This window comes from Temnothorax nylanderi, unplaced genomic scaffold (assembly GCF_030848795.1).
Source record: "Temnothorax nylanderi isolate EJ_2023f unplaced genomic scaffold, tnyl_v1.0 TNYL_tig0531_pilon, whole genome shotgun sequence".
NCBI classification, from domain to species: domain Eukaryota; kingdom Metazoa; phylum Arthropoda; class Insecta; order Hymenoptera; family Formicidae; genus Temnothorax; species Temnothorax nylanderi.
This window is the reverse complement of record NW_027249593.1, coordinates 100,582-112,813: the sequence shown is the minus strand read 5'-3', so window position 1 is coordinate 112,813 and position 12,232 is coordinate 100,582. Positions and strand designations below refer to the sequence as shown.

The 12,232-nt window shown below is 55.4% G+C and overlaps 1 protein-coding gene across 1 annotated transcript; it reads right to left on the bottom strand.

Moving 5' to 3' along the window:
- Positions 1-6,720: 6,720 nt before the first annotated feature.
- LOC139783689 (uncharacterized) lies at positions 6,721-10,560 on the bottom strand. Its single transcript, XM_071722829.1, has 3 exons — positions 9,401-10,560; positions 7,475-9,316; positions 6,721-7,378 (listed from the first exon to the last, which is right to left on the bottom strand). Exons 1-3 carry the CDS (start codon positions 10,558-10,560, stop codon positions 6,721-6,723), a joined length of 3,660 nt encoding a protein of 1,219 aa, XP_071578930.1.
- Between the last annotated feature and the right edge of the window lie 1,672 nt (positions 10,561-12,232).

The window sequence follows — 12,232 nt, the reverse complement described above, 5'->3', positions numbered from 1 at the left end:
GGTCTTTCCTTTCGAAGTAGAAACGACGCGGTTCTCACGGCGAGACCCAGTGATCGTAGGAACCTGACGTTGGCGTTGCTGAGAACGGCTCTCTTTCCTCTTCGACCACCACCGCCACCACCTCTTCTCTTCCTTACGCTTTCGATTACGTCGTAGAACGGGCTAGCTCGCTCGTTCGTACAATCCGCGCTCGATCCGTTCAGAACGAGCATCCCTCTCGCTCTCTCTCTCTTCAGGTTGCGGAGATACGCGCACACACACACACTAACTGCGGCGACGACGTACGTGCAGTCTAATCGTTATCTCCTCGCCGCGAAAATCGATCAATCAATCGTTCTGATCCACGATTCGCACCGTGATATCGGTGACGTTTCGCGCGACGATCGGGAGGTTAATGATCTGCGTCGGAGTCTCCGACAGTTTATATCCCGGTGGAACTTTCGGCGCGAATTCGTGTATCGCGTGCACCGAGCGCCCGTTGCTGTACGCTCCCGTGGTGATGCTGCATTTGATGCGAATTATGTTCACGCTCATGACGTCAACGGGTCCGTCGGAAACGTACCATTTGTTCGGTTTTAGGATACGATCGCGCGAGAAACCCAAAAGAGAACCGATGTTGTTCGGTTTTGTAAAATTCACTCTGTAGGCGCACTTTATCTCGCTCCTCATGGTATTCTCGTTGGCGCGAAGAGCGAGTATCGTTCTATCGCCACCGTCATCGTCGTCGTTCTTGCCGTCGTTGTCCCCGTATATGCCATAACCGTCGTCGTCGTCGTCGTCTTCGTCCTCGTATATGCGATAAGCGTCGTCGTTATCGTCGTCGTCGTTCTTCTCCGTTTGTTTATTTTCTTTTACCCGTTCAGCGCCATCGGCCTGCAGTTTTCTCTCTTCTCTTTCTCTTTCTCTCTCTCGCGGGCGCGACGTTCGCGATGAAGAAGAGCGGCGCGCAGATATCTGCTCACGGCTCGCAGCTCGTACGACCCTTCCGGAACGACGATCTTCCGGTCGTCCTCGCCGAAGTAGAATCGATTGTTCGCCGGCGTAACGTTCGGTATCGAATTGTACGTCTCAAAAGTCGCCAAACCCAGCTCGTACTCGCCGTCGCTCAGATCCAAAGCGGGAAAGTGACTCGCCGTGAGAACGCTGCTGGTTCCGGTTAACGTGAGCGTCAGCGACATCACGGGAGAACGTCGATCGTTCGCCACCGCTCCCCCAATTGATCTCGCGAAGAAATCGCAGGCACAGCTGTCCGCAGATTCTCTGCTCGAACGTCTGGAACGCGCGACGATTGTACGTCACGATCGCGCTCTCGCCGCCACCGCCGAGATATCGCGCGAGATCCCTCGGCGGACGGAGATTTCCGAACGCGTCGAAGTAGATCGCCGCGTTCCCTTTCTTCGCGTAAGCGACCCAATGCGTGCCCGGACCCGCCGCGTCGTCGAGATTCACGATGCCGCACTCCGCGTGTCGCACCCTCGTCGGCAGAGCGTCGCGCATGAACACCCCACGGAAGAACGGTATGCGTAGGCGACGCGCCGATCGATCGAGCTGCTCGTTCGTCGTGACGCCGTACGGCGGCAGATCCGACGTCGCCGCTAACGTCGCCTTCTTCCGCGAAATTTTTTTTTTCGGCGATTCTCCTCGCGCCACCTCCGCGCTTCTTATACGGCGTGAGGTACAACCCGCGACCCTTCATCGCGCGATTGTGTCGCTGCAGTTCCTCGAGTTCCCGTCGCGCCTCTTTGCCGGCGCTCACCGCCTTGGCCACGCCAGCCGCGCCATCGATCAAGGAACCGAGCGCACCCAACATCGGTAGAAAAGGCAAGAAGCCGCCGCGTTTCGCCGTCGGAAGTATCCTCCGCCTCTTCCTCCTCGTCTTCGCGTTTCTCCCCGTTCCTTTCCTCTTTCTTCCTTTTTTCCTTTCCATACCCATGCCCAGTTTCGTCTTCGCTTTCATAGCCGCCCATACGGCCGTCGCGGCGAGTCTCTCACTGACCGCCGAGTCCTTCGCGGTGACGCGCTCGCGCGCCCTCTCGGCGAGCAGTCGATCGGCGACGTGTCGTTCGGCGAGCTCGCCGCTTCGCGAATACGCTATGTCGTGCTCGCGACACGCAGCGTCCAACGGATTGATGCCTTTGTCGCCGCGCGCTAGTCTCTTCGCTAGACGCGTACCGGGTCCGCAAAACTGATAGCCGGGTATATGCAGCTCGAAGGGAAGAGCGTTTATCGCGCGATCGAGTAGACCGGCGCCGCGCATTCAGTCGCGGTTGCGGGACGGTTTTTTCTTCTCAATTCGAACGGAAACGTTTTGACGACTTACCGTTCAGAGCGAGCGCGCGGTTGCACTCGTAGCAGTCCTTGACGAGCGGCGGTGGACCGTCTATGTGCGTTCGCTGCCACGGACGATTGTAATGTTCCATACACGAGCGATATCTCTGCACCTCGGGATCCGCTTTTATATGTTCGGGCAAACGGTCCCACAGCAGTTGCACGTATTTCTCAAATTTACGCAACAGAACGATCTTCGGAACGAATTCCAGCTCCTCGGCCGTTAGATCGAGAATATCGCGCCTGTCCGTCAGTAGGATGGGAAACATCTCGATCACCGACGCGCGCGCGAACGATTCGTTGCTTTTGAGATCGAATTTCTACGGATACGACGACGCGCTCGCGCTACTTATACTTGCGCGCGAAGCGTTTGCGCACGCGTGACAAAACGAAACGACGTCCGTGCTGCCCTCCCCGCCCCGGCGCTCGGGCGCGTTCATCGCGCGAACGAACGCGCGCTTGCGGAAAAGACCGAGAGAGAGAGAGCAAAAGAGAGAGGGCGCAATGCGATTCGTGCGACAGTCGGTGACGATAGGAGTCTCGAATGTGGATCGCAAAACGCAGGCAAGGTCGGGCGCGACCGAGGGAGGAAACGGAGAATCGCGCAGATACGGTCCTCTCTTGCCGAACGTCGTACGTTGCATCATCTGCGGTCCCTCTAACTGCGGTAAGACGAACGTTCTGGTGAGTCTGCTGGAACAAGCGCACGGTCTTCGTTTCGAGAACGTATACGTGTACTCGAAATCTCTGCAACAACCGAAGTATCGATATCTCGAACGATTGTTCGAGCCTATGGAGGAGATCAGCTATCGCGCGTTCTCCGACAATCGCGACGTCGTTCCGCCCGACGAGGCGCTTCCCGACTCGGTCTTCGTCTTCGACGACGTGGCCTGCGACAAGCAGGACAGAATGAGGGAGTACTTTTCTATGGGTCGACATTCGAATATCGATTGCTTCTATCTCTGTCAGACGTACGCCAAAATACCGAAACATCTCGTGCGCGATAACGCAAATCTGTTGATCCTGTTCAGGCAGGACGGCACCAATCTGCGGCACGTGTACGACGATCACGTGAACATCGACATGTCGTACGACGAGTTTCGCGCCTTCTGTCGCGAGTGTTGGCGACGCACCTACGGTTTCGCCGTGATAGACAAGGACAGCGCGTTGCGAGGCGGACGGTACAGACGGGGGTTCCACGACTTCGCCGTGCTGTAGAGCCGATCAGTGCGCTTCGCCGAACGACGCGAGTATGAGCGCGATCGCGGAAGAGAGGACCGCGCGAGAGATAGCCAAAACGCGCGCCTCGATTCGCAGGAAGTACGCCGCTCTCAGGGTCGGAAAAATGGAGAGCGAGATCGCTCTGGAAAAGAGGTACGAGCCCATCGTCAAACCTCTGAAACGGCTCGCCGATGACGCGGACCGCAGGGGTAAAGGACCGGGCAAGATTGACGACGACGACGACGACGACGACGACGGCAGCTTTACGCTCGCGAGAAAGATGAAAACGACGAAGAGAGCGAAGAAGGATAGTGACTACGGTGATGACGACGACGATGCAGGCGCCGACCTGGAGCGCGATTACGGGGAGGACGACGACGTATTCACGCCAATAAGGACAACGACGACCGCGGGGAAAAAAGGAGAGTCGCGTCCAGCACGGTTGAGTTCGGCTCCCGCGACGACGACGACTATCGCGAGCTCCACGCCGATCCACGCCGATTCGGTCCGGTTTTTACCCAGAGAACACGAGATCGTCTCGGAGACTACGACTCCACCCCCCGCGCTAGAGACGTCCGTCAGGGAGTCGTTGAGCACGGCGGAAGGTCGCGACGCTCTGAATAGCCAACTAGGACCGTTAGGGCGGGAGTACGTGGGCGCTCTTCTGAGCGGCGACAGTAAAAAGGAGTTCGACCACGTCTACGGAGTGTATCTCGGCGAGCACGGCACGATGCTGGGTAACAAGCGATTTGACGTGGCCCCGGATGACTCCGTGAACATCGACGGTGTACGGTACAAGGGCACGCGCGGTCTGTACGAGTTGATTTTCATGCGAATTTCCAACGCTCGCGTCTACACGGAGAAGGACAAACGAACGTACAGGAGTATACTTTTCGCCACCAGCGCTCACAAACGCGGTCGCAGCGCCGGCATGCCTGTCAAGGGTAACAGGGGACACAAGTACACAAAAATAATAGCGCCGCTCGTACACCCGTCTCACACAGTTGGGACTACGAAGGGCGCCGGACTACCGTCGGCCATGCGATTGACCGACAACGCGATCGATTACGTTCACTGGGACGATCCCAACAAGCTGGTCGATCGACTTCGACTGCTAGACGCTTCTCGTCGGGCCGGCAACAACGTTCACGACAACGAAATTCTGTCGATAATCGAGGAACTTCGCGAGGCCGGTTTCGTCGTAAATTGATCGGTCGCGTCGATCGCGACGGCAGTACGTATCGCGCGCTTTCCAGCGCCTCCCCCGCGCGCGCGCGATGTCCGTGAACAAATTCGGCATGTCTCTGACAAATCGGAGCAACGGTGACGGAATCGACGGTGCGTCCACGGTGCGATTACGCTCCTCGATCGAATCCCTGCGTAACTACACGCGCAACAACGCGCTCTTTATGTGCGAGGGTTCCTACGACGCGAGGGAGCGCAAGATACGAGGAGTAGCCGCGCCGGAGGTCGACACCGACGCGACGAACAAGAGCTACGTAGAGGGCGCGATCGGGCGACTCAAGAGCGTCGTGATCGAAGAGATTAAGAAGAACGACGCGACGGAAGAATTGAGAGGCGGAATCGCGACGCTGAAGAACGACGCGCTCCGTTTGAACGAGGATTCCTACGACGCGTCGGAGCGCAAGATACGACGCGTGGCCGCGCCGGAGTTCGACACCGACGCGACGAACGGGAGTTACGTGGAGGACGCGATCGAACGGTTCAAGAGCGCCGTGATCGAAGAGATCGAGAAGAAGAACACCGTCGATCGAGAGTTCACGGGCGTCATCGTGACAAACGCGAATCAGGGTTTGAGAGACGAAATCGCGAGGTTTCGAAACGACGCGCTTCTCTTGCGCGAAGATTCGTACGACGCGTCGGAGCGCAAGATACGACGCGTGGCCGCGCCGGAGGTCGGCACCGACGCGACGAACATGGGCTACGTCGAGGGAGCGATCGCGGAGCTCAGAAAGAACTTCAAAGATCTAATAAGAGAATTTAGAAGACAGTTCGTAACTGTGAAGAATACCGTGGATAAGCACGAAATCTAGATCGCCAGAATTCTGAGTATATTGAACCTTCTTGAGCAATGAGCGTGGAAAAACGGAGACTCGTGGAGGAATTGCACGCGCCGGCGCGAAAAAACTTTCCTCGCCGCCGCGTCGTGGTGCGCGGTTACGACGACCTGTGGCAGGCCGACGTGGTCGAGATGCGTCCCTATTCGCGCGAAAACGCGGGTCACAATTACATTCTGACGGTCATCGATGTGCTGAGCAAGTACGCCTGGGCGATCCCGCTCAAGACTAAGAGCGGAAAGGAGGTCGCGACGGCTCTCGGAAAAATCTTTCGCGAGGACGCGCGACACCCTAGGAATCTGCAAAAACGGACAAAGGAAAGGAATTCTACAACGCCGACGCGAGCAAAATCTTCGACGCGCGCAAGGTGAATCACTACTCCACGTATTCGGTGATGAAAGCGTCGGTGGTGGAGAGATTCAATCGCACGTTGAAAAACGACATGTGGAAGCTCTTCACGCTCCAGGGATCGTACAGATGGATAGACTCGCTGCCGCGCCTCTTGTCGAATTACAATCGTCGCAGACACAGAACGATCGGAATGCGTCCGGCGGACGTGACGGCCACCGTCGCCGAAAAACTGTTGCGCACACAGGTGTACAGTCGCGCGAAGATCGCCGCGCCGGCGAGATTTCGATTCGACGATCCGGTGCGCGTGAGCAAATTCAAAACGATCTTCGAAAAGGGCTACACTCCTAATTGGACTACCAAGATATTTCGCGTAGCCAAAGTACAAAGGACCAATCCCGTTACGTATCTGCTGAAAGACGTTCACGGAGAAGCGATAACCGGAGGATTCTACGAACACGAGTTGCTGCGCGTCTCCAATCCCGACGTCTATCTCGTGGAAAAAGTCCTGCGTAAGCGCGGCAATCGAGCGTACGTGAAGTGGCTGGGGATGGACAGTTCGCACAATTCCTGGATAGATAAGGCGTCTGTAGTGTAACAGAAATAATTAGACATTCGTAAATACGCGCAACGTGTATTTTATTGTTAATAAAAAAATTTTACACATTCATTGGTTTGTTTCTTACGTGCTATTGATTTTTCTACTATAAAACAGTTTTAGAAAGCGCATGATATTGTTTCTTTTTTACAACAGTATTCCGTAATGTCCCCACGGAAGTGTTTCCTCGCTGTCCAACGTCACGTATCGCTTATCGTCGTGCGGACTGAGAGCTAGTTTTTGCTCCGACACGGTGTGAACCTCGTGCAACGTCGAGCGTATGCACGACTGGCGCGTCCTCAGCTCGCGCGCGTCCCGCAAGCACGCCACGTAATCCTCGAACGTGATCTTCTTCGCGACTACGTTTCTTTTAACACCCTTTATTCTTTTTGTGTCGTCGCGTCCGAGTACCCTGTAGGTGTACATCTTCGCTCTGAGGCCTACGAACTCCGTCATGATCGCACCGTTGTTCTCGCCCTTCATCAGACCGGGCACCTTCTTGTTGACGCGCGGCATACCGTGCGCGTTATTCTCCGCGTAATCGCTCGTGTCGAACCTGTCTATGTCGCGTCTCATACGTTCGTACGCGTCTTCGCACTTTAGCGAATAGATCAGACTATCGGTATCAGTGTACAGAATTCGACACCGGTCGCGATAGAGCGGCGCCATGTAGTCGTAGTGAAACTCGTAGAGACGCGTCTTGGACATCTCGAGAATACACATACCCACGTAGACCGGCTTGTTGAATTTTACCTCGAGCTTCCGCAGCTCGATCGCGACCAGATTCTCCAAGAAGACGCTTCTGCTGTGAAAGTTCGGCCTGCCGATCAACGCCTCCGCGCCGTATCTCCCGTCCCATCGCGTCACGAGACGCACGTCCACGTGAGCGCGCACGTTCTACATCGTTTTGCCGAAGACGGCATTGTTCATCAGTTTGTACATGTTCCGTTCGAACTCGTTGCTCGCGCGCGTCCTGAACGTCGTGTTCAGCTCGATGTAGCCGCGAAGCCACGGCGACTGGGCGAATCGCAGCACTCGACGAACGCGCGTCAGACGCAAACCCAGTCGCAGACATTGCTGCAGGTTTCGATAGTGCGTCACGTAGCGCGATTTGTCGTAGAGAGTAGCAAGCAGTTTCTCCTGCCGCTTACCGGGCGATTTATCGCGCGTCGGGCACAGCGGCAGGTCCGCGTGGGCGTCGTGCAGTTCCGGCGGATACTCGAGATCCACCTCCAGAATGTAACCGACCTCGCTGTCCATCGGCACGGTCGTCACGTCGAAATTCTCGGGGTCGTCGAGCCACTGGAAATTCGCGTACGGCAGCGATTCGCCCATAGCCCAACCGTACAGATTGTTCACGTCGTAATACATGAGATACGTAGTGGGCTGGGACGAGTCGTACGTCGGTACGTGCCTGTTGTTGGCTCGCGCGTACCTGAGCGAACATTGACTGAGGCCACCGCGTATTCCGCGTTCCACGAACATCGCCATGTCGATGTCGGTGAGCAGCTCGAAACGCACGCCGGTGTACCTCAACATGGCGTCCCACGTGTACCCCGGCAACGTATAATAATACGCGGGATCCAGCCCGTAACTCGCTAAACACGTGTCCCGAAAATTTTCAAAGATATCCGCCAGAAGAAGCACGTCGGACTTGAGATACAGATCGCTGTACTCGCCGAGATCCCGCACGCGAAAACGTCGCCAGACCCTCGTCGCGTGCTCGTAATCGCTCTCGCTCGCGGTCTCGTCGGTCAGGGAGCTGTAAAAGACCTCGCGCGGCGGAAGCTCGGTCTCCCGCAGTTTGTCCTCGCTGTCGACGTACTCGTACGGAAATACTCCCTTGCGAGTGAGCAGATCGAGATTCTCCGTGCTCAAATCCGCGTTCTCCGAGCGCGTTATTCTCAGCTTGTCCTTGTCCAGATAGGACGCCAGGGTTTCGAGACTCGCGGCTAAAAATTTGTACGAGTCTACGAATCGAAGCTTCACGAGTCGATTCCACATCCCGTCCGTTTGCGTCTCCTTAACGGTCTTCGAGAAAGATATGTAATTTTTCTTCGTAAGCGGCAGGAGTTCGACCCCACCCTCGAAATCGTTCGCGATTTTCTCGATGACAAAGTGCGCGTCGTAACCCGACAGATTGTGGAAGAACACGGGAATCACGTACACGTTTCTGTAATTCAGATTGCAACGAGAATGCGCCGGACCTCTGTACCGTCCGTTTAGATGACAGTGATCTCGCACGCGCTTGTCCTCCGGTTGGAACGCTTTCCGACACACGTGACAATGCGTCGCGCGCCAAAATTTGAGTTTCTCGTCCTCCGTAAGTTCTACCATCGCCATCGATATATTGGTGGAGAATTTAATCTTTGCGTGACGTGCGAGAACGCGAAGCTCGTTCACGAACCACGAAACGCAGTCGTCGCCGCGACGATATCTGTACGTGGACACGGTATCGTCGTAGGTGCAGCACAGATAGTAGCCCAGGCTGAACGGTACGTGACGCTGATAAGCGTATCTTTTCGTTCTCGCGCCTTCTTCGGCATTCTCCCTCTCCCGCTGTTCGAGAAGACACTCCAGATCCGCGTATACCACGAAGGGGAGTCGCTCCTTTCTGTCGTGATTGTCGAACGACAGCCACTTATCGTCCTCGTTCGGAAGAACGATGGCGCAGTCGTTCATTCGGCCGCAGTCGACGCTGTGAGCGGCCAACTTTTCGCGCATATAGAAATAGTGTAGACATCTGCGAAGTAACGTGCGTGCGATTACTATGCGTATATAAAATAACACCGCGTCGTTTCCTTATTCCTCAGGTTGCTTTACTTACCGATCGCAAACGTGCTTCACGCACCGTTTCGCGGTCAATTGCGAATTCACCAATCGCGACAGATTCTTTATCCAGGCGAAATGGCCCCTGTTGACGCCGCGTAGCGTATCGCGCAGATACAGGAGATTTACGTGTCTATCCCTCTTATCGTCGGTTAACCGCAGAGGCACGATCGCGTTGCGGTCGGCGCCCCGTCCGAACTTATCTTTTTTTTCTATTCCTTCCCGAGTTGTAAATACGTTGATCGATACGTCGTTTTGACGTTCGAACTTTCCGATCTGTTTCAGATCTATGGGAAACTTGATCCCGTCGAGATTCAGCACCGTCGCGTAATCGGGATACGAGCCGCATCGTTCTGCGTTGTGCTTGGCGGGGTACAGAGCCGCGACCACCGCACGCGCGAAACACGTGTCGTTCTCCGACAGCACGTTGACCACCGCCTGTTTAAGTCTTATACCTAGCGGTATCTTCATCCAACATCCCACGCGCATGGGATTACACTTGTTCACGTTCACCGTTAGGTTGAGTATTCGCGACAACGTCCATCCGCTGTCGCGTTCCTGAAATTCGTCCAACGCCGCTAGAATCGCGTCGCGCACGTGCTTTTCGTACCACTCGCCCAGATCGGACCCTTGGAGGAGCTGTTTGTTCCGCGTAGCGATACTCTTCACATCGGTCTTAACGTCCGCTACGAATTCCCCATTGAATATGGTATTGACCTTCAGACACACATGTCTGTTCAGATTATTCTGCACTTTTTCGAGCACGGTGCCCTTCGCATCCTCGAAAAATCGCGCTGGTTCGATGTACGTAGAGTTCGTCACAGCGCCGGTGAGTACGCGACTTTGGAACGCCGTATCGATCTCGACCCACGAAAATCCTCCGCTAACGCCGCTGCTGCTACCGCCGTCCCCACCGTCCAGACCGGCACCTACAACGCGTTCGAATCGTCGGCGCAGATCCTCCCTCGAACCTTCCAAACGCGCTATTCGAGCCACCAGAGCATTCACGGCTCCCGTGTTTCCTCGCCCCCCAGATTGTCTGACTCGACAACTCTCCCGCAAGAGCCGAAGACACTCGTCGCATCGTCGTCCCCACGCGTGGTACCCGTCCTTGTCGCGGACGTCCGCGGCGAGCAACTCGTCGCACTGTTCCTGCATCCTATCCAGAAGGGCCTTTCACCCTCGGGAACACTGAATTTCACTCGATCGAACAGACGACGAGACCTGTAGGTGTGAATCCTACGTATCTTCTCTCCTCCGTCCACCGTCTGATAGTAAAGATAATACTCGAGCGGTACGTAACGCATATAATCGTTTGCCCTAACGGAGTATGCCATTGTCGTCTCTATCCACGCTCGCTCGCGCGCAGTTCGCGCTCCGATCTCCCTTCGCAGATGATGAGTCGCTAGATTCCATCGCGAGTCCTCCTTCGCCACCGACGCGCATACGTTTGACAATAACGACGTTTCGAGTCTCGCCGATTCGTCGTCCGAATCGGACGAGAACATGGGTATGGGCTCGTAGCAGTGAGGTTCGCCGTCCGATTCCTCGGACGAGGGATAACGGCGATCGTTCATTCGCGAGTACGCATCGCTAATGTTACATCAGCAACGCTAACACGTCGAAATTAAAACCAACTACTTCCCCGGCATCGTCGCGTATAGCTAGTCTTTCATCAAGTATCTCGTTATAGAGATACGTACGGTGCGATCGGTGATCGACGATTCCGGTTTCGCGACGGATCAGATATCTCGTTACGTCGACGCGCCGCGGATCCCCATTCCTCCCGAACGGTTCGCTAACTTTTACGATCGGTTTTCCGATTTTAGAATTGAACACCGGTTTGCAAAGTTCTACGTACTCGTCACTCATACCTCATTTTAGAGAAAAACAACAGTAACTTATCCCAGTCCCGGTGCGCTTTACGTCGCACCACTCTCTCTAGATAATGCTGCAATAGCGCCGCTAACGCGTCTCAGTCAATAGTAACAGATTCCATTCTCCGCCACTCTTCTCCAAACTATTTGGTATTGAAGAGACCTCCGGTTCGATCGACGATCGGGAATTCCGTTTTCGCGATCGATCAGATATCTCGTTACGTTGACTCTCCACAAATCCGATCCGCAACATTTTTTCGCGAACGGGTCGTTGATTTTCGCGATCGGTTTCCCGATTTTCACGCGCACCGGTTTGCAAAGTTCTACGTACTCGTCGCTCATACCACGTTAGAAGAAAAAAACCCACATTAACTTATCCCGTTCCGATGCGCTTTACGCCGTCGCGCCAATTCATTTTATACTCGTTCGGTATCTCAACGGTGGATGTACCTACAGGATACACCCTTCCGGGAAGGGGACATCCGCTGTTATCTCGACGGAGGATGTACCTACAAGATACACCCTTCCGGGAAGGGGACATCCGCTCGCCGCATCCTGCGAAAAAAACAAAAGGAGGAACTGACAAGAGCGACCTCGAACGAGTTCGAACGCGCGCGATGATAACATTATTCGCGATGACGCGCGAATCGGGGCGGATTTCCGCTCGCGGCCGATAACGCGGTCGATAACGCCGATCCGAGCGCCCTCTCGGAGCGCCCGGGAACGACGATCCCCCCCACCCTCCGGTGGCACCCCTGCGGCGCGAAATTCCCCATCACCCGCCTAGGGAATTTACGTCTTCAGGTTACCGCAAGGTGGCAACACTGCGGTGCGAACTTCCCCATCACCCACCTAGGGACAGGTGTTCCCACAAAATACTCGCTTCTGATTGGACAGCCTCGAGTCTTCGTACCGCGATCTGATTGGACAGCGATACATCTTTGTCTAGTTAC